Source organism: Ictalurus furcatus, chromosome 1 (assembly GCF_023375685.1).
Source record: "Ictalurus furcatus strain D&B chromosome 1, Billie_1.0, whole genome shotgun sequence".
Taxonomy (NCBI): Eukaryota; Metazoa; Chordata; class Actinopteri; order Siluriformes; family Ictaluridae; genus Ictalurus; species Ictalurus furcatus.
This window is the reverse complement of record NC_071255.1, coordinates 18,552,569-18,573,221: the sequence shown is the minus strand read 5'-3', so window position 1 is coordinate 18,573,221 and position 20,653 is coordinate 18,552,569. Positions and strand designations below refer to the sequence as shown.

General features: G+C 38.6%; 1 protein-coding gene and 1 long non-coding RNA gene across 18 annotated transcripts in view; one reads left to right on the top strand and one right to left on the bottom strand.

Annotated features, from left to right (window-relative positions):
* The window catches only part of ulk4 (unc-51 like kinase 4), a 125,872-nt gene extending 118,022 nt beyond the window's left edge, over positions 1 to 7,850 (bottom strand). For 12 of the 17 annotated variants that reach the window (XR_008386538.1, XR_008386545.1, XR_008386550.1 and 9 more), the window contains exons 1-8: positions 3,268 to 3,378; positions 2,820 to 2,969; positions 2,523 to 2,622; positions 1,601 to 1,740; positions 1,281 to 1,440; positions 949 to 1,050; positions 677 to 760; positions 511 to 586 (exon numbers count right to left, since the gene is read on the bottom strand). Coding sequence is in view for 6 of the 17 variants with exons in the window: in XM_053630673.1 (XP_053486648.1) it covers positions 511 to 586; positions 677 to 760; positions 949 to 1,050; positions 1,281 to 1,440; positions 1,601 to 1,740; positions 2,523 to 2,622; positions 2,820 to 2,969; positions 3,268 to 3,321 (866 nt within the window). In the remaining 11 variants the exon portion in view is untranslated. Of the gene's footprint in view, positions 1 to 510; positions 587 to 676; positions 761 to 948; positions 1,051 to 1,280; positions 1,441 to 1,600; positions 1,741 to 2,134; positions 2,290 to 2,389; positions 2,448 to 2,522; positions 2,623 to 2,819; positions 2,970 to 3,267; positions 3,379 to 4,066; positions 4,219 to 7,775 lie in introns of those variants that run through there. The other 5 variants (XR_008386543.1, XR_008386542.1, XR_008386544.1 and 2 more) reach the window with 5 other exon arrangements.
* A 276-nt stretch (positions 7,851 to 8,126) lies between these two features.
* On the top strand, positions 8,127 to 14,767 carry LOC128611387 (uncharacterized). The gene is made up of 3 exons (XR_008386555.1): positions 8,127 to 8,363; positions 13,741 to 13,887; positions 14,687 to 14,767. It is a non-coding gene; the product is annotated as an uncharacterized LOC128611387 (long non-coding RNA).
* Positions 14,768 to 20,653: the final 5,886 nt, after the last annotated feature.

The following is a 20,653-nucleotide window of genomic DNA, read 5'->3' as shown; positions in this document are numbered from 1 at the left end:
CCAGTCAACTGGAAATGTTATGAATCAATCTGGAGATGGACGTGTGTCTATATTGTCTCAAGGCACTGTGAAGAGGATGGTTCGAATGGCCAAAAAATCTCCAAGGATCACAGCCGGAGAATTGCAGAAGTTAGCCAGACACTACTGGAACTTCAAATGGGATCGGGTTCTACGGTCAGATGAAAACAAAATAGAGCTTTTTGGCAATAAACACCAGAGGTGGTTTTGGCTCACACAGAGAGGTAGCCATATGGAAAATACTAAAAGGGTGCCAATAATTGTTGCACACCTATATTCAACAAAGATTTTTTTATATATAAACCTGTGTTTAGTTTGCAATTGTTTGATATCCATGAAAGCAGAGAATTTTTGTGAATTTTTTGGAACGAAAGATCAAAAGGTTAAACAATAAAGAATTTTTCTCGGCCTTCTTTGCTCATATTTACCAAGGGTGCCAATATTAGTGGAGGGTACTGTGTGTGCAGCTACGCATGTATATTTAAGATGAACCTGTTCAAAGGATCTTTCTGCAGCAGACCCAATACGAGGCTCTGGAAATCAGGACTACATTGTAGACAGCTGGGACCTTGAAAAACAAGCACACTGGTGCATTAGAGATTTCGATTCAAATCTTAAAATGCCGTTACTATAAATTTGACAACAGCTGTTTATAAACCTTTTTGCAGCAGAGGTGGAGGATCTTCATGTAAAATGAGCTCAACCAAATCACTGAATGTCTCTGAGTAGAACGGTGGCTTTCCTAAATGAAGAATGAAACAAGAAATCAAACGGTTTTTCGGTCGTACAATGTATGATGAATGTTTTTTTTAAATGATTAGGAATTTTTTCAATGGGATTATTTCTTCCTAGACTCTTCTTACATCATACAGAAAGAAAATGATGACATCTTAATGCAATTCATACTAAAGTCATTCAAACATTAAAGACCTGTAAACATCTCATAGAGGACGCAGCCCAGTCCCCACAGATCACTGGAGATGCTCGTGCTCTCTCCTCTCAGCACCTCTGGAGCGCAGTACAGCAGAGAGCCTGAAGGAAGCCAGATCAAAACTCTATGAGGATAATCTGTCCATTCACGTACAAAACTGTTAGGAAAGAACTGTGTATGCTAATAAAGTTTTTTTCTTAACAGGTGTGTATGCGTGTTTCACCACAAAAATGAATTGCTACTTGCCACGTCCCATCAAAAAGTTAAAAGAGTTACTTGGCACAGTAACAAGAAAGAAACCATACTCCATGTTTAGGTGCTAAGTGATAACCTTGGGTTCGGTTCTTGATATTTTTTTGAGGCATAGCACTCTCTTTGTTGTCTCCTCCCTGTTCTGACATCACAAGGGCAAAAAACTCTAGGTTCTCTCCTTGTGCTTTGGCCAGACAGAAATTCGAGTACTTCAGAGTACCTGGACCATCCAGTAAAATCTGCAGGCAAACACCCTTGTTTATTCAGAGTACTCAAACTCATTCTTATATTAAAAACATTTAAACGAGCCACTGGACTTTCTATATTCTGGTATGATTTTATACAGACACGAATACAATTCTCTTTATGCAACATTGTGTCAGATGCGTAGAGACATACCTTAGTAGGGCTGAAGTCAGACAACACTATGCCAGAGTCGTGGATGTACTTGAGACCTTTAAGTAAGTCCATAGCAAATTCTCGCACAACATCATCAGACAAGCATTCATCTTGGGAAATAACGGCCTTTAGTGATCCTCCTACAGAAATATACAATAGGCAGATTTCAACACTAAGTGTTTTATCTGTTTACAGACCAACAATTACACATCAATAATAAATTATTTAAAAAAAAGACAACATACAGGTGACATAGAACAAAATAGTATTTGCAGAACAAGAGAGCAGTTCAGACTATTAAGCACATCAATAAGTGAACATCAATGCCACCTGAGCCACCTGAGCTGAGGTGGTAGAGCAGGTTGTCCACTAATCATAGGGTTGGCGGTTCGATTCCCGGCCCACATGACTCCACATACCGAAGTGTCCTTGGGCAAGAACCCCAAGTTGCTCCCGATGGCAAGTTAGCGCCTTGCATGGCAGCTCTGCTACCACTGGTGTGTGAGTGTGTGTGAATGGGTAAATGAGACACACCCAGCTGACAAAAAAAGGTCCCCAGGATGTCCCCTATATGGCTTCTACGAACGTCCCTCGAACATCCATATAGGGTCCCCTTGACTTCCTACGGTTCTTCAAGGGGACGTTCACAGGACATCCAGCGGTCATTCAGGACGCTTAGGGGACTTTCACTAAAATTAACAGATTCAGTAGTGTTATGATTTGATATCCTCTGACGTCCTCGGAATGTGAAATTTATAGCGAACTTTATAAACCGGACCAAATGCAGACCTAATGGACGTTCGCAATGTCCGGGGGACGTCCCCTGTTTGCTGGGCAGTGTAAAGCGCTTTGGAAAAAAGCACTATATAAGTGCAGACCATCAACATTGTGAGTAATCAAATAAATGTTTCAAAGCCCTTACCTGTGCATAACTCCACCACCAGCCAGAGATGATTACTAGTCTCATACCACTCATAGAAAGAGACCACATTATTGTGCTTCATGTCATACGTAAGTCGTACCTGGTAATACAGTGAAAACAACGTCCATCTCTATAGTACCATTTAAACATGTCAAATCAAAGATCCAGGGGAAAGCAATGGATTTACTATATGCCGTAAATGACAGTACATATGAATTCAAACTGTAAGAAATGCTTAATATTTATATTGTGGTCTAATTCAGAGTGATTTTCAGGAATATTTTCTAGTTTACTCACGTGGTTTGTCAGCTCAGGCCTCTTCGACTTCTTACTACAGATAATTGCCACAAAATGTATGCTCCCTTTCCTCCTGCCCTTATAAACCACCGACCTGCTTCCTCTTCCAATTTCTTCATACAAAATGAAGTTTTCCATCTGAGATTTCCACTGCAGAGATGATTAGATATGATTTTTTATTTATTTGAGATTGTTATTTACAGCAAAACACTCGTTACCTAATCAGTTATTTGTCGAGCTTCTTTTTCCCCCATACTGTTGTAAATATACAAAAACATGAGAAAATAACTACACTGACACAATCATCTACTCCCCTCAAGTTAGCAAGCTAGTTAGGTTTGCTAACGACTACTTACAATGTTAGCCAACTGCAAGCAGAACTTCACTTTCAATAACAGAACTGCTTTAAAGTCAGTAATATGAATAGGACCGGGAGAAAACAATTAACCTCAAATATTCTGCATCTTTTCCACATAGATATGCAGGGGGGAAAACGACTCATTTAAATCAAAAGCTACAGTTTAATAAACCGCGCGAGCAGCAACAGCTGTCAAACGGAAACAAAGCTGGACCAATTCACTTCCGAATCTGGGTTACCTACTGCAGTAGTAGTAACAGGTCTTCTCAAAATCCCTGTTGTTTTTAATATTTCAATGCTAATCTTGTTTACAAGACTAATACTACAGCTGTATATGTTTAGAAATTCGACAAACTTTTTTTTAAATGTTAGTTTTGTTTTTTTTCGTAATGTTCATGCACCCCTACTATTGAGACGTCCCTTCGTTGCCAGGTTACCGCGGAGCACGCGGTTAAAACACTATTTTCAACGGTCACAACAGATCATTTTGCATGAGCGAAAAGACGAGGAAAGCGCCAGTAAAGAATAGATTAAATATAGAATATCAAAATATATTATTATTATTATTAGTAGTAGTAGTAGTAGTAGTATCAGTTTAATAAACAATAAAGCCACCGAACCTATTTCTATCATGGTCTATTGTTTAAATACAATGAAATATAATGTGTAATGTGACACTAGATAAATGATACTGAAATGTCACTAAATATTTATCATGGTGTTTTGGGATAACTTCATGAAGTTTTTTTGTTGTTGTTGTTTTCTTGCAATGTGGAACAGTCACCTGATCATGTATCCTTTCAGATTCTTAATAATAAAGAAATAAAATAAAATATGACTTACATTAGGTCCGTTTAAAGTCAGTTATATATTTTAAACGCCATCTCACCTGCAATGATAATGATGTTCTTACCAGTTCTATGATGTTACTACTACTGACTGGAATAAAGTTGGTTTGAAATTGGACGTTCGATATCGCAGATATGCGGAAATTAAGGGACTGTCTCTAAAGTTACATACGACACGTTTCTAACTTCAATAGCATTTGAAAGGAATTACTTACAGTCACACAACCAACTGTAAAGTGTTCATCTAGGTGTCAGCTATAATGCACACATCTTAGATTTTTGATATTTATCAAAATAAGCTATTAAATCATATATAAATATTGCCATGTATTTCACAACAGAATGGGCCCATACACAAATTATGCCATTATTTAAAGCTCAATATCATTTGGAGGGAATTACTTACAGTCATATAACCAACTGGAAAGTGATCATCTAGGTGTCAGGTATGATGCCCACCTTTTACAGGTATGATGCACACCTTAGATTTTTGATATTTATCAAAATGAGCTATTAAATCATATGTAAATTAGATATGAATTTCACTGCAGAATGGGCCCATACACAAAATATACCATTATTTAAAGCTCAATAGCATTTGAATGGAATGATGTACAGTCACACAACCAATTGTAAAGGGTTCGACCATGTGTCAGGTATGGTGCACACCTTTTAGATTTTTGATATTTAACCCTACAATGCATGGACCAAAAAAAAAACCTTCACGAATGCATAAAGGGGGTCAAAATGACCCATACTGGATTGAATGGTTTTCTTCAAAAAATAGATGTCCTATTAATGAAATTATATTATATATATATATATATATATATATATATATATATATATATATATATATGGTGCATCCGGAAAGTATTCACAGCACTTCACTTTTCCCAAATTTTGTTATGTTACAGCCTTATTCCAAAATGGATTAAATTCATTATTTTCCTCAAAATCCTACAAACAATACCCCATAACGACAACATGAAAGAAGTTTGTTTGAAATCTTTGCAAATTTATTAAAAATAAAAAACAACAAAAAAAGCACATGTACATAAGTATTCACAGCCTTTGCTCAATACTTTGTTGAAGCACCTTTGGCACCAATTACAGCCTCAAGTCTTTTTGAGTATGATGCTACAAGCTTGGCACACCTATTTTTGGGCAGTTTCTCCCATTCTTCTTTGCAGGATCTCTCAAGCTCCTCCAGGTTGGATGGGGAGCGTCAGTGCACAGCCATTTTCAGATCTCTCCAGACATGTTCAATCTGGTTTAAGTCTGGGCTCTGGCTGGGCCACTCAAGGACATTCACAGAGTTGTCCTGTAGCCACTTCTTTGTTATCTTGGCTGTGTGCTTAGGGTCATTGTCCTGTTAGAAGATGAACCTTCTCCCCAGTCTGAGGTCCATAGCGCTCTGGAGCAGGTTTTCATCAAGGATGTCTCTGTACATTGCTGCATTCATCTTTCCCTCGATCCTGACTAGTCCCCCAGTACCCGCCATTGAAAAACATCCCCACAGCATGATGCTTCCACCACCATGCTTCACTGTAGGGATGGTATTGGCCAGGTGATGAGTGGTGCCTGGTTTCCTCCAGACATGACACTAGCCATTCAGGCCAAAGAGTTCAATCCTTGTCTTGGTCTTGGTCTGAGAGTCCTTCAGGTTCCTTTTGGCAAACTCCAGGTGGGCTGTCATGTGCCTTTTACGGAGGAGTGGCTTCAGTCTGGCCACTCTACCATACAGGCCTGATTGGTGGCATGCTGGAGAGATGGTTGTTCTTCTGGAAGTTTCTCCTCTCTCCACAGAGACACGCAGGAGCTCTGTCAGAGTGACCATCTGGTTTTTGGTCACCTCCCTGACTAAGGTCCTTCTCCCCCGATCGCTCAGTTTGGACAGGTGGCCAGCTCTAGGAAGAGTCCTGGTGGTTCCAAACTTCGGATTTACGGATGATGGAGGCCACTGCACTCATTGGGACCGTCAAAGCTGCAGAAATGTTTCTGTACCCTTCCCCAGATCTGTGCCTCCATACAATCCTGTCTTGGAGGTCTCCATACAATTCCTTGGACTTCATGGCTTGGTTTGTGCTCTGACATGCAGTGTTAACTGTGAGACCTTATATAGACAGGTGTGTGCCTTTCCAAATCATGTCCAATCAACTGAATTTACCACAGGTGGACTCCAATCAAGTTGTAGAAACTTATCAAGGATGATCAGTGGAAACAGGATGCATCTGAGCTCAATTTTGAGTGCCATGGCAAAGGCTGTGAATACTTATGTAAATGTGCTTTTTTGTTGTTTTTTATTTTTAATAAATTTGCAAAGATTTCAAACAAACTTCTTTCACGTTGTCATTATGGGGTATTGTTTGTAGAACTTTGAGGAAAATAATTAACATAATCCATTCTGGAATAAGGCTGTAACATAACAAAATGTGGAAAAAGTGAAGCGCTGTGAATACTTTCATGCACTATATATATATATATATATATAATTTCATTAATAGGACATCTATTTTTTGAGGAAAACCATTCAGTCCAGTACGGGTCATTTTGACCCCCTTTATGCATTCGTGAAGGTTTTTTGGTTCATGCATTGTAGGGTTAAATATCAAAATTCTAAAAGGTGTGCATCATACCTGGCACCTAGATGATCACTTTCCAGTTGGTTATATGACTGTAAGTCATTCCCTTCAAATGCTATTGAAGTTAGAAACGCGTATAACAGTCTCGTATGTAACTTTAGAGACGGTCCCTTAATTTACGCATTTCCGCGAATATCGAACGTCCAACGTCGAACCAACTTTATTCCAGTCTACTACTGCTGCGGTACTCACATATTTCCACATATTTACATCTTGTAAATAAGTGTGAATAAGTTGTAGACACTCTATAGGCTACTCTAAACATGTCTGATTAACAGAGTTGGGTGTTACTGTAATCTAATGACTTTTTCTGATAACGCAGTAATGTAACGCATTACATTTTAAATGTATGTCATTTGATTACAGTTACTGATGTCAATAAAATGACGTTACTTGCGTTACAAATTTAATCTTATGAAAACTATATTAAGTAAAATGCATTTTTAAAATAAATCACGTTTTGCCCCGAATATTTTTTTCTTTAGCACTGAATAATTCTCCACTTGGAGAGGTTTGTCACTATATAACTGAACATCAGTAAAGAAAGACTGTAATTTTATATCTTCAGTGAACAGAGGCGAGACCAATTACAGAGGTTTACAGGGATAAAACGTGGACATACTCGTGTCTTATTGGCTGACAGTCTCTCAATTCTGCCAAATACTTGCTCATACAGTCAGTGTGAGGAAAAATGGATATAGGCTGAAAATGGATGTTACAGAAACAGTAACATCATCTAACGCTGAGCAGGAAAACAAGGTGTGTAAATGACTACATGAGGTCCAGTTTACATGGACATGATATGAGCAGAGCATAAGGTAAGATCATGCACACTGCATGGCACTGTAGCAGCTAAAGCTTAGCTGTGCCTCCCCTTGGCTAGTGACAACAAACTAGCCTAGTTGGAAAAGTTTGATAGTCCTACAGTCACAACACCCGAGGCATGCTTTTATAATAAATCCAACATTTTCTGATCATGTTATACATTGACGAGCACTAAAATTATTATGAGTTTCACTCTGTATTGTATGTATGTGTAGGTTTGATAGGTTTTGAAAGTAATGTAATTAGTCTATAGTGGATTACTTTTTTTTGAGTAACTTACCCAACACTGCTGATTAATGGCCTCATAAAATGTTATAGCTGTTTCTGTAGAGACGTGTTGGGGGCGTGGTGTGGCGTGATGACGTCCCAGCCGGAGGGTGGGAGAGGAGAGGACGTTAACGGCTTGAGCCGCTGTGTTCTCAGTGGCTCCGTTTCAGTTCACACACCGGCTTTATTTTTTATTTTTTAAACACCTGACTCGGTTTTAGGGTTTGAGCTTCTCCAATAATGTCTTCGCGATTACCAATTTTTCTCGTTTCTTTTTGGCAAGAGAACAAGAAAGGAAATTGGGAGCAAAAATGAACACAGACGTTCAGTAAAAACTTACCGCATCCATATACTTTTCTTCCGTTTGGGCGTCTAATTCAAACGAGAAGCTGTTTCATAGGCCTGAAAAGTGTTTCAGCTCTGGATATACAGCGTGTTCTTCATTCTGGAGGAAGTTCAGAAGACTAAAGTGGACTTATATTTGACGTTTGTAGCGCACACGAGGTTCATTGTGGACTTGAGGAGAATAAAGGGACCCGAGAGCAGCAGTACAGACAAACAGGGCTAAGCGCATCATCAGGGATACTCTCCTCCTTCTCTGGTGAGTCTCTCTCTCTCTCTCTCTCTCTCTCTCTCTCTGTGTGTGTGTGTGTGTCTCTCTCTCTTTCTCTCGCTTTCCCTGTGTGTCTCTCTCTCTCTGTCTCTGTGTGTGTGTGTGTCTCTCTCTCTCTCTCTCTCTCTCTCTCTCTCTCTGTATGTGTCCCTCTGTGTCTCTCTCTGTGTGTGTCTCGCTCTCTGTCTCTCTCAGTATCTGTGTCTCTCTGTCCGTCTCTTTGTCTCCGTGTCTCTCTCTCTCTGTCTGTCTGTCTCTCTGTTTTGGGGGTTTCGTCCTCGACTGTAATTTATCCGTGTAGTTGCTCAGTACACAAGCTTTGGCTTTGTGGTCAGTTTGTGTGCAGCGCATGAGTTAAGTGTCCTGTGGGTATTTCTTTTTCACTCCTTGTCTATTTACAAGTCTCAGTGTGCAGCATTAGTCAGTAACTTCTTAAATAAGCTTTTTCTAAATCTCAAGCAGATTAATGGGATCTGCTTACAGATCCCATTAAAATCTCCTTTCACCTCTGAACAATCATGCTCCGGAGGCTTTGAGTCTCTCTGACTGTATATTTGGTCATTTTCACAAAGTTCCCCCTTTTCTAGTTCCTCGTTAAATGTAACTTTAATAACTATAAAATAATGTCAATTAATAATGACGTCTTTTAAGTTAAACCTGAGTCTCATTTAAAACCAAACCTAGTCAGAGACTAGAAATAGACATGGATAAAGAGAGATTGCATCAACAGCCTGTACGTCTATTTGTCAAGATATCATGCTGGTCATGTGCCTGTCTTGAGGACAAATCTGCTGTAGCTTGTGTAAGGAAAAAACTGAAACAGAAAGCAGACTATGGTTATATAGCTGCTGTATAATATTTGATCAGTTATATAGCGATAAGCCTGAAACTGAAATCTATAGCCATGCAGAACAATTTGGCTGGAGCTGTCTGTCGAAATAGGTAGAGTGTGATATATATATATATATATATATATATATATATATATATATAACAAAAAAAAACACCAAAGTCATCCAAATACTTAGTGGTTAGTTCAGTTATAGAAAACCAGAACTGGAGGTCACCATGACCACCAACACCGTCTACTTTTTGACAACTTATAAATTATAAATGTGTAAATAGTTCTTGTTTCAAACCATATGCATTTCTTTGATATTAATGGGAAGAGGTGGTTTTCAGACCCAACACTTTCAGAAATAAGTTCCTGAAGCTGTAATTTTGCCTGTCGCTTTTTTAAAATGTATCTTTTACCTTTTGAAGGTGCATTTGGTGTATATTTTATATAGCTTTTTAGAGTAAAGCTTTAAAGGTACATCACTTATATGATATGACAACTTTAGATCATGAATAATTAAAAATTTCTACGATCTGTCATTGGAGAGTGATTGTGAGTACCGTGGCACTAAACACATTTGGTCAGTTGTGCTGAAAATGTTCAGACATGGTGCGTTTTTAATTTTTTTAAATGAATTATCACCTTTGAGTTGTTTTAAATGACGTTATTGTCTAGTACAGCTCGCGTTCTCTCTGACAGACATGCGACCAAACCAATAATATCCAAGAGTAGTTCCTTAGCTTTTATTTCTTGTTTTGTTTGGCAATACAGCAGCATGGCTGTTAACACAGAGGACAATATGAGATAGAGATTAAAATTGGTTTGGTTGCTTTTGTTCACTTCTTTGCAACAAGGTATTTAAAAAAAAAACATGAAAAATAATCACAGTCATATCATGGATCGCGATACAGCCTGGAAAAATCATGATATAATATTTTCCAGATCACCCAGCCCTTGGAGACCTTTAAATTATTCAAGTTTCCAGGTAAAATACTAAAAAGCTTGATGGTCAACAAGGAAAGGGATGTTTATTTCGGAGAGTGAACATTGAGCAGCTTCATGTTCATGATGTGCACCCAGCCCACTGCAGTGTGTTTCAGGTAGACAGATGATCTGCTGTACCTGGTTACTACAACAACTGTGGCAATGTTTGTGTGGGTTTAGTCAGCTGCTCTGTAACTGACGGAAAAATAGGTGCGACCTTTTAATTTGTACACTATTGTTGAGTTTTCTTTTTAAACAAGCTGTTGTTTTTTCTTTTTTTGCTGGGTGTGATACAGTGTGTTCAGGAAGTTATATCATTTGTGTTGGTTGTGTGTGTATATGTGTGTATATATATATGTGTATATGTATATGTATGTGTGTATATCAGCCCCATTAGAGTATGATATATAAATATATTTGCTATGAATTGCGCTGTGTCCTTCCAACTGTAGAAAAGGGTCTAGTGCCCTTCCAGGAATACTTATTTCTGCATGTGTGACTTTCTGAGCTGAGACACGTGTTAGTGTGTATTCTAGGACAGCTGTGACATTGAGCCTGCCTGACTCTTCCGTCCCTCTTTTGGGGTAGATTTACTCTCCAATGGTCTTAGTGTTGTTACTGCGTATGCTCTGTCCGTTTCTATTTCGCTTAATGCATTTGTTATTGATTGGGTTTTAGTGTGCATGGACTTCGGTTCTATAGACACAGAGAGTAGTAATGAACTGATAGAGGGGATTTGTCTTATTTACTCACTCACCGTCGCACCATCCTTTCTACCCTCACTTTACCTCACTCGCTCTGTTCAGACTCCATTAAAGAAATGCACCCAGGACCTGCAACACTGCTTTATATGTAGTTTTGTACTTCATTGATCCTCTTACTTGGACTGTTTATCAGTTTTTCTGGCTCACCAGTTTGTCCAGTTTTCTGCTCATTAGTGATAATCCAATGCACTTAATATTGATTTCAGTTTCTGTGTCTAAATGCTAAAAACTAATCATTTATTTGTTATGTATGTGCACTGATGGGGACACGGTGTCACAGTGGGTCAGGTCGCCGGTTTGATCCTGAGTTACTGAGTTACTCTCTATGTGGAGTTTTATGTTATCAAGCGTTGATGTGGGTTTCCTCTGGGTTCTCCACTTTCCTCTCTCCTCCCTAAAATGGTGGACTGGACTAGCTACTCCAAATAGGTGTCCTCCCCTTCCAGGATGTATTCCAGTCTCATGCCCACAGCTACACTGACCAGAATAAAGTGGTTACTGAAGATGAATGCATGAATGGATGGATGGATGGATGGATGGCACCTTGGGGAAAACCCCTCACATGACATTTTCTTCTAAAATATAGGCTTTCCTGAACTGTGTTTCTGTTTTGCATCTCAAAAGTTAATTGCATTTTAAAGTCTGGTTGTGAAAAGGAAAGAAAGGAAGACATTTCTATTTAAAGGTTCCATGATGGTTTCAAATATATTAAAAACATGTCAACAGTTCCTTTTTCTTTACTGCAGAATTATGTCCTACTCGTATTTACAGACAAAAAGACATAACCTTTTTGCGCACGATTAGATCTTGTTTAAAAAAAAAAAAAAAGAAGAAGAAAGGTTGTTATGCTGCTCTAGTGTGTTATTTAATTCTCTCAGGGCAAGCCTGGCCTTTCTTCTTGTTCCCCTTTTTTTGACGTTCTCTCCGGTGGGGTTTACGGAAGGCCTAAAGTGGTCGTGCATAATCATATTGACTGTTTTCATTCCCACTGGGAACTAGGCAGCTCTCTGCCATCTGTGCTTTATTGACCGAATATCTGCTATGCAGAATATTGAATTGATTTTAGATCTATACACTTTGGCTTGTTAAATGTATGGCCACTCAAACAGCATGAAGATCACGTACTGAATTCTAACCCCTTTTATAAACTATTGCCTTGTCTTCGTACTGACTCTGTATGAGAATTTGTAGAGGCCATAGCCCACCCTGCAAAAACTCAGTGCCGTAAACCATAGAGCATGCTATTAATAGAGCTCTCTTCCTGTTCCCCCTTCTTAAAGCTTTACTTTGTATTCAAGCTGTTTACATAAGACGTAGCTTCTGATATGGTCAGTGATGAATGAAAATGATGGATCCTAAATTCTATCTTGGAACGTGAACTCTGTATATACTCACAAGTTTTCGATCATTTTAAAATCGAGTAATGTTAAAGGTTGTTGCGTGAATTCGTGTGGCCTGCTTGAGAGGACTTTTCCTAGATGTTTTATCCAATTGCGTTGTTCATTGTTTTGTGCTGCTCAGATGTGCCGATACGGAGCCGTGGCTTTGAAAAGCATGCAGAAAGTGTCAAACGAAGTAATTTTTATCATTTATCAGCACACAGTTCTGTCACCAACTGAGATATCTTCACTGAACAGACTCTTAAGACACTGAAGAGAATATTTCTCTGTCTGGTTATAGGTTTATGCAATGCACGTTTATTTCTTCCGCCTCTCTTCTTTCCAAATACATGCGCATGCTTTCGCAATATGCACTTGCTCCTTGTCATTCTGATGTAGATGGAGTGAGACTGCTACTCTACTGTTTAGGCTTTTTCTGCTTACTCTTTTTGTTTCTGCTTTCACCTAGTCACACAGTGTAGTCACATACTTTGGAAAAATTGCCTGAAAGGCAGCACAAATTCACACCAAGTCTGTGTCTTAGCAGTGAAGAAATGCCAGAGCAGTGCTACTACTAGAGATTGCAGCAGAAAAGACATCAGCTGAGCTGTTTTCTGTGCTACAACCCTTTTCTTTTTCAGTCTTGCCTAACCGTCAACCAAGTGACCAAATAACAGGCCACAAGAGCAAATCTTAAACATTCGTGATCATATATATCATGTGATTGGGAGAACATGAGTCTGTATCGTGATCATGGCTCTGTGTAAAAGGAGTTGGAGTGTTAAGGCCCCCTGCCTGACTGCTATTTAAAGCAGAACTGTTGAATGCCTCTGCATTTGCAGACGTGCGCGGCATTACAGTGAGAGGAAACTCTGTGTGTGTGTGTGTAAAAGAGTGAGAGCGATCTTCTCTGCACTTGTTTATATGTCTGTAGAGTAGACTAGGAATCTGCAAACCGTGTCCTTTATTACAGCAAGGCTGATGCAGAGAAAACAAAAGTGCTTGTGGAGGTTTATTAGAGTTTTGGAAATCATTCCTACATTAGATTTGCTGATCTGATTGTTGTCACCTTGACCTTTGATTGACCCCGCATCGTTCACTAGCTGCATTTGTTAAATGCAGATTTCCTTTGTAAGTAGCAGAGCCTCATCCTATGTTTGAAAACTTTTTTTTAGTTTATATCTGTTGCTTGAATTTCACACACACAAAAAAACTCTCTCTCTCTCTCTCTCTCTCTCTCTCTCTATATATATATATATATATATATATATATATATATATAATCTCGAAAATTTAACCTTAAATCATTAACCTGAAGAAACTTTCACTTTCAACTAAAAAATATAGAGTATACTCAGCAGGCAGGCAATTATAAACTTTTATCATTTGTGTTTTAATAGAAAATTATCCTTTCTTGATGACGTTAACAAGATTCCTGAAAGTTTGTATATGGAAATGTTCCATAACCCCGATCTATGTTTATACGGAGCAGAGACCATGTGACTCCTGGGAATGATTCCCAAACACTGAGTCCAAATGAGAATGAAGTGAGTGCAGTGTCAACATCCAGTTCTGATGAAGTGTGTGCCAAATGCTGCTTTTATTGGCAATATTGTAATCTAATCAGCAGATTTATTGAGTACTGTTGCCTCTTTATGGAGAAAGAAAGAAAACAGAGATGTTGTATGTAATGTAATGTGAGGTTTTTATTATTAAAACTGCAGCAACCATAAAATGGACATTGTGGTCTTTTGTATTTGTGGTTTCACAATAAAAAGGCTACAGTATTTAAGAGGGCATTATGTTTTATGATTTGAAATGCACAGGCACACTCACACACACTTTACACTCTGAATGCAAGCATTAATTTAAATTCACCGATATGGTGGCAGGCCAAAGAGATTTATTAAAAGCATGAACATGTGAATAATTATTAGTGACATTAGGCTACGTTTTGCTGACAGGACACGGGCTGAATGGCGATGCATGGTGGCCCATTCGGAGGTAGTTTATAACCCTGCAATGTGTTAGCGTCTTTAACAAATAACTGGCTATCGCAAACATTACATGGAGCATAACGTTAGCTGGTTTCATGACCACAATGCCAGCTGCCTCAAACAAACATAATATAGGACCGTCTTTCAGGTTCTTCGCCAAATTCCAGGTGTTTCCTCGCTTTGTTTGAAATGAACGATCGGTGTGCATCGGTTGCACACCGGCTAGCATCAGTTGTATGTTTGTTGTCATCTGCCTCGAATGCGAAGTATTTCCATATTCCATACCACCTTTCCTCTCAATGAGTTGGGGCAGAGCTAAACTTCTGTAGTATTTCCCATGTGCTTGTAGGCGTTCTTCTTCTTTACCATTTGTGGACCGACTAAAACACTTGCGCGTATTTGCTGCCCCCATCAGGTCCGGAAGAATTGCAACCTGCTACCTTCATTACTACGGTACGACGCTACTGCAGAAAAACAAGTACCGTCATGTTTTAAGAATGTTGGTACTGAAGTATCAGTTCCCGTGACATCCCTACTAAAGAATCAGTTCTATGATAGGAAATGTATGTCAGTGAATAAATTACCTTCTGTTATTACCTTTGTGATGTAATCGTGACCGTTTTAAAGTCATCTTGATGCCAGGTTTGTGTTGCACAGTGCCTGTGCATTTGAGACAATTTCGGCATTAAACAGGATGTATTGGGTCATTTTGTTCTCTTGATGATTGAACTGATGGACACTTTATTTTCCATGGTTTATATAAACCTGTTTTCATGCCAGAGGTATTTGAGTAATAGAGTAGAAAGGTTTATTTTCGTAAAATGACTTTGAATTTGAATAACTAAATGATCACCTTTTATGTAATCCAGACCTCTAACGGACAAGAACACAGAGGTTATTCCCTCTGACTCGATGTCAACATAGCATCGCTGTAATAAACGAAGTGCAAAACATCTTTTACTAATGTTTTATTGAAGTTTGCTACCAAAAACCCGTGTCAATATGTACACGTGAGAGCTGCCAGACCCATTCTGTAGTGCGGTTGCAGAGGGAGGTGTGGAGGATGACGTGTTCTGCTGTGGGGTGTTCTCATTGTGCACAGAGCTCTTTCTTGGTCGTTTCCTCTTGGTTTGTTTTTTTTCTGTGTGTACAATGTTGTCTCTGTCCAGTCTCAGTATTTCATACATTTGATTCCTATTCAATAATAATAAACTGTCTGTCTGTGTCTGTGCGTGTGTGTGTCTGCGTTAGGGCTGGGCGATATATCAGTATAACATCATTATCGTGATAAATGCTAATGTGATGCACTTTTCTGAGATCTCATTAGTATGGTGATGCATTTTTACAAAATGTTTTTAATAATTACAAATTAAACAGTACATAATGGATGCTGTTGATTTGACGTATTTTAAAACAAACAAACAAAAAAAAAACCCTGAATCTTCTTTGTCTTTGTAGGCATTGTCAAACTCAGTTTAAGGCTGTTTGTTTGTTTGTTTGTTTGTTTGTTTGTTTGTTTGTTTTACTACCATTTTGCAGGCAGTTTGTTAGCTAAAGTAAAAAATTGTGATGCACATCATGTATTTCAGAAATGTCCTCAAGTATCGTGAGATGATATTTTTGTCATATCATTAAGCCCTAGTCTGCGTCTGACACTGATGCCATGTGCATACACGAGTTCCTCACAAGGAAAGTCGTGGGTAAGGATGAGGTACACTACAATATGATCAGATAAGATAATCCCCAGACAGAGAAATTTTGGTGTCACAGCAGCAGCAAGACCGGTGAAGAAAATAGAGATAGTAAGGAGAAAAATACAGAGATATATAAAGAATACAGTGGATGCATATACAAATATAAGCTCAAACTATATATGTGCATATGAGATAACAATGTACAACCACTCGATACATATAGCCCATACACATATCGCATATGTACAGTATACACAATACATATAGCAGCTGTACGGTATAACCAGTATAGACATAACAATACTATTAAATAATGATATGTAAACAGAATAAATATTATAATATGGTACCCATATTACAACAATATATTGCACCATGTATGTAGTGTAGTAAAGAAAAGTAAAGGGGGTGATTAGGTGTACAGAGGGACATCTGAAGCGTTCCGTCTTGCACCTGGCGGGGGGTGAACCTGTGGCCGAAGATGCTCTCCATCTGCCACAGATCAACGTGCAGTGGATGAGGGGGGTTTCGCAGAATCCGGTTACTGGTTTTCCCAGTAGTGGGCAAAGTCATGAAATTCAGTGGTATTTCGTTTGGATAAATAAAATCTGTACGTGAGAATCTGTACTGATTATGAATGGTTTTAATTACATCCAGTCAGTTTGACTGTAGAACAAATCCATAAAGAGGACAAATGAAGGACTAATGCAAACAAGAGAGGGGAAAAGACTTAGACCTGGCAACGCGGTAGGTTTATTCAAGCACGAGACATATCTCGGTCATCTGCACTTTGGACCAAATTTCAAATCACTATTACATTTCTTGTGCTGAACAATGTTCTGGAAAATGAATGTGTCCCACAGTTGAAGTGTTGGTTCAAACCCTGCAGTCTTTCCTGAACCTGTACGTCCAATCACTCATTACACCTGTGTTTCTTTAACACTGCTAAAAGTTACACCCCCACCAGTGTGCTGCAACAGTATTAAATTACCCTGGCTCAACTATTAAATGTCTTTGCTGGTGGAATATCATGTGGCAGTGCTATAGAAATATCACAGGGCATGAGGACAAAGAGAGACTGGCAAGGTTGGAGATTCTCTCACCTTGGCCGACACTCGTGCTTTCTGTCAGTATCACACAGGACAGATGGTGTATGTGCTCATATCCCAAGAGACGAAGGAACACGAACTCAGTACAGATGTATAGCCATTTGTCTAAGATTCCTGCCTGAATCCCTGTAGGTATTGCAAACAATAATGAAATGATCTAAGGGAGGCTGTTTACACTCTTGCCATTAATTGACTTACATGTGCTCATGTAGACCCCAGTTCCTAGCTCTAGCACTCTAGCTAATGGTAGGATAATCAGAATTTGCAATGATTTCTTCATAACCCCACCTACACACACACACACACACACTTATGAATATTCGTTTTAAAAATAATCATAGCTGTTTTGTTGTAGCTTCATTGCTGATATTTAACTCTCTTGAAAACAGATGGACAAATCAAAAGTCCCCAGATGCCCAGATTTAATGCAACCATTTCACTGTGGTCTAGTTGATCACAGGCTTCATGTTTTAGTTGTGCTTGTTAAATAACATAAGTATGCTATAAACATCTTTTGGCTGTGATTTATTTGCTCTAATGTACTGTTTATGACTTTATTACCATATCGTCAGATGAATCATCCTTCTCAACATGTGGGTGAGTGCATATGGCAAACAACAGGAGTAACATACAGACCTAAATGCTTAACCACTGCAGTGAGGGGATCTGGTGGCTCTGTAATAATGAGAGTTGCGTTTTGCTGCCATGTTTGGATTCACTTGTCCGCTTAGAGGAAAGAGTTACTGCATCAATTGTTATTCTGACTGATCACCTTTATCCTATGATGAAACATCTCAATCCTGATGGGAGTGCTCTCTTTCAGGATGACAATGTCCCCATACTGATGGCACAAAAGCCTGGCTTACCCTAAAAGTTCACTAAAATGCCTCCCATGTTTACCAAAGTGTTTATATTGTTCATTAGTCTTGGTGGAATTCAGTATTTTAGTGAATCAAATGATCAGATATCTCACTGCAGTATTGTGCAGTGCTTTTTGTTAAACTCAAACTGTATTTGGTGAACAGTGCAGCCTGTGGGACGAAAGATTAACGCTCACTGGACAGCAGGCTTTTAACGTGTCATTCTTTTAACGAGTCCTGCCCGGATGGCTTCACTGGGAGTGAATGGAGTGTGGGTGGGCTATTGTTATGAGCAATAACATGTTAGATTTATTTTAGCAGGCTTGTTCTATCATTCATGTTACATTTGTAATACACACACGTGTATGTTAGGGCTGCACGATTATGGCCAAAATGATAATCACGATTATTTTTGATCAATATTGAGATCACAATTATTTATCATGATTATTCATTGATTTTAGGGACATCATATTTTTATTGCACTTTGACATTTAAATAAACAGACCGCTGCTGTCAGCTCCATGTTGTGCTACATTCCTGCTAATGTAGAAAGCTTTGCCTCAAATTAGACTGATCCTTAAAGTGCATCATGTCGTAGAAGCAAAATATAAATAAAATTGTACCCAAAATACAGGATAAGTAAAAATAAAAATGCCAGCAACCAAATGAAAATATGCATCAAATATAACAATATGCAACAAAATGAAAACAATTCAGGCCTCTGCAGAAACTGCAATAACAGTGTTTACAGGAGGAGATGCAGACAAATCACCCAATAGAGTGACGCAGGGAGTTGGCATCACACCGGTTCCCTCGACAAAAAACCAATAGGATTTTCACATAGGCTTTTGGATTATTGCAAAAAAAACAAAAGCTCTGTGATTAATAAAAGTTTAGAATACTAACACGTTTTGTCCATCAAGATAATTTTCACAAATGAACACAACTTTTATGAAGTTTGAAGCCTAAACACAATCGCCAGAAATAAAAAGCTAACTGTATGCTATAAACGAACTACACCACGGTCGCTCGACCTCAACATCACCATCACCGAGCTTCCCACAACTTTCCAAACTTTATTTAAAACATTTTCCATAATACGGATTTACTCTGTGGAAGAATCTTCATCCACCTTTTTTGGGGGATTTGTGCACAGCACACCTGAACCAGTTTATCTGCAAAGTTTTTTCCTGTTCGGCATGATGACGTTTAATGTCCCCGACAACGCCTGTAGTCCCATTTAGCAACTTGCTAGTGTCATGATTTCCCCTCGCGCAAAGCACTGGAGCTCAAAGCGAAGCTGGCAGCTCGAGTGCTAAAATGCCAACACAGTTTCTGGGTTTTGGCATTACAAAATGACGTCATCCTTGCGCCGCTCTATGGTGATGGGCTGTAAGTTTAGGAAGTGCTTGATTTGATATGCAGCGGAGTTTTCTATGAGCAGAGGACGAACTTTAAATATCGCAGTCGATCATGTTCTTGTAATCGTGGGCAGTCAAAATTGTGTTGCGATCAATATCCGATTAATTGTGCAGCCCTAGTGTATGTATATAACACCGATCAGCCATAACATTAAAACCACCTGCCTAATATTGTGTAGCTCCCCCTTGTGCCAAAACAGCTCTGAACCATCGAGTCATGGACTCCACAAGACATGTGAAGGTGTGTGTCTGTGATTTTGGCGGTGGACCAGGGATCAGCATGGGCACTCTGACCAGTTTGCAGCTACATAAACCCCAGCTGTGATGTACTGTGTGTTCTGACAGCTTATATCATAACTAGCAATTTGGTCTACAGTACTCTTCTGTGGGATCTAGGGCTGCAACTAATGATTATTTTGATGTTAATTGTTTCTTCGATTAATCGATTAGTTGGATTAAAAGGTCCTTTTTTTTCTAGATTTTTTTCTAAAAAAAAAAAACAACAAAACTTTATTTCACATTGTGCCCAATGTTGTCCTTCAAACACTGTGCAGATTGAAGGCTATGAAAAAGGTATTAAATATATCTATGTGAGCTATGCTATACATTGTGCAAAGGATTTTTTTTAAATTTAACATTAAACATTTAACATTATATTTTGGGGGGAAAACAACAACTGATTGTCCAGAAGCTTTAAAGCAGAAGTTAAATCACTATATTAAAAATGCTAAAAAAAAGAAAAGAAAACCAAAAGCACAAACTAAGTGTTAACTGGAAGGAGGATGAATATTCTGAATATAACACACACATTCACTTGTCTAAACACAGTAACGTTACTTTATTCTGTAAATGTACGACACTTCTTACATTTCTATACAATTCCATGTTCTAACCCCATTACAGTTTCTGCTCTCATAAACACAATTACTTTTGTTTCTGAATATCACTAAATAGCATCAAACAACATATTTGATCAAAATGAATATTTTGGTCAGAGTTATTGCGCTTCCTTTCTGTTGCACTGTTTGATTGACACGCATGCGTGGACTTGCGCTCATTCAGTGAAGTTTAATGGAGACTCGCTCGCTGTAAGGACTAGGCTTTATGTAAAATGGACATAATGGTGTGAATTTCTAACATTTACAGATAAGGATATTAATGCAAAAATGTCATTTCTGCACTGAAGAAAACATGGCTGGAACACATTAAACAGCACACGCATCTGTCGC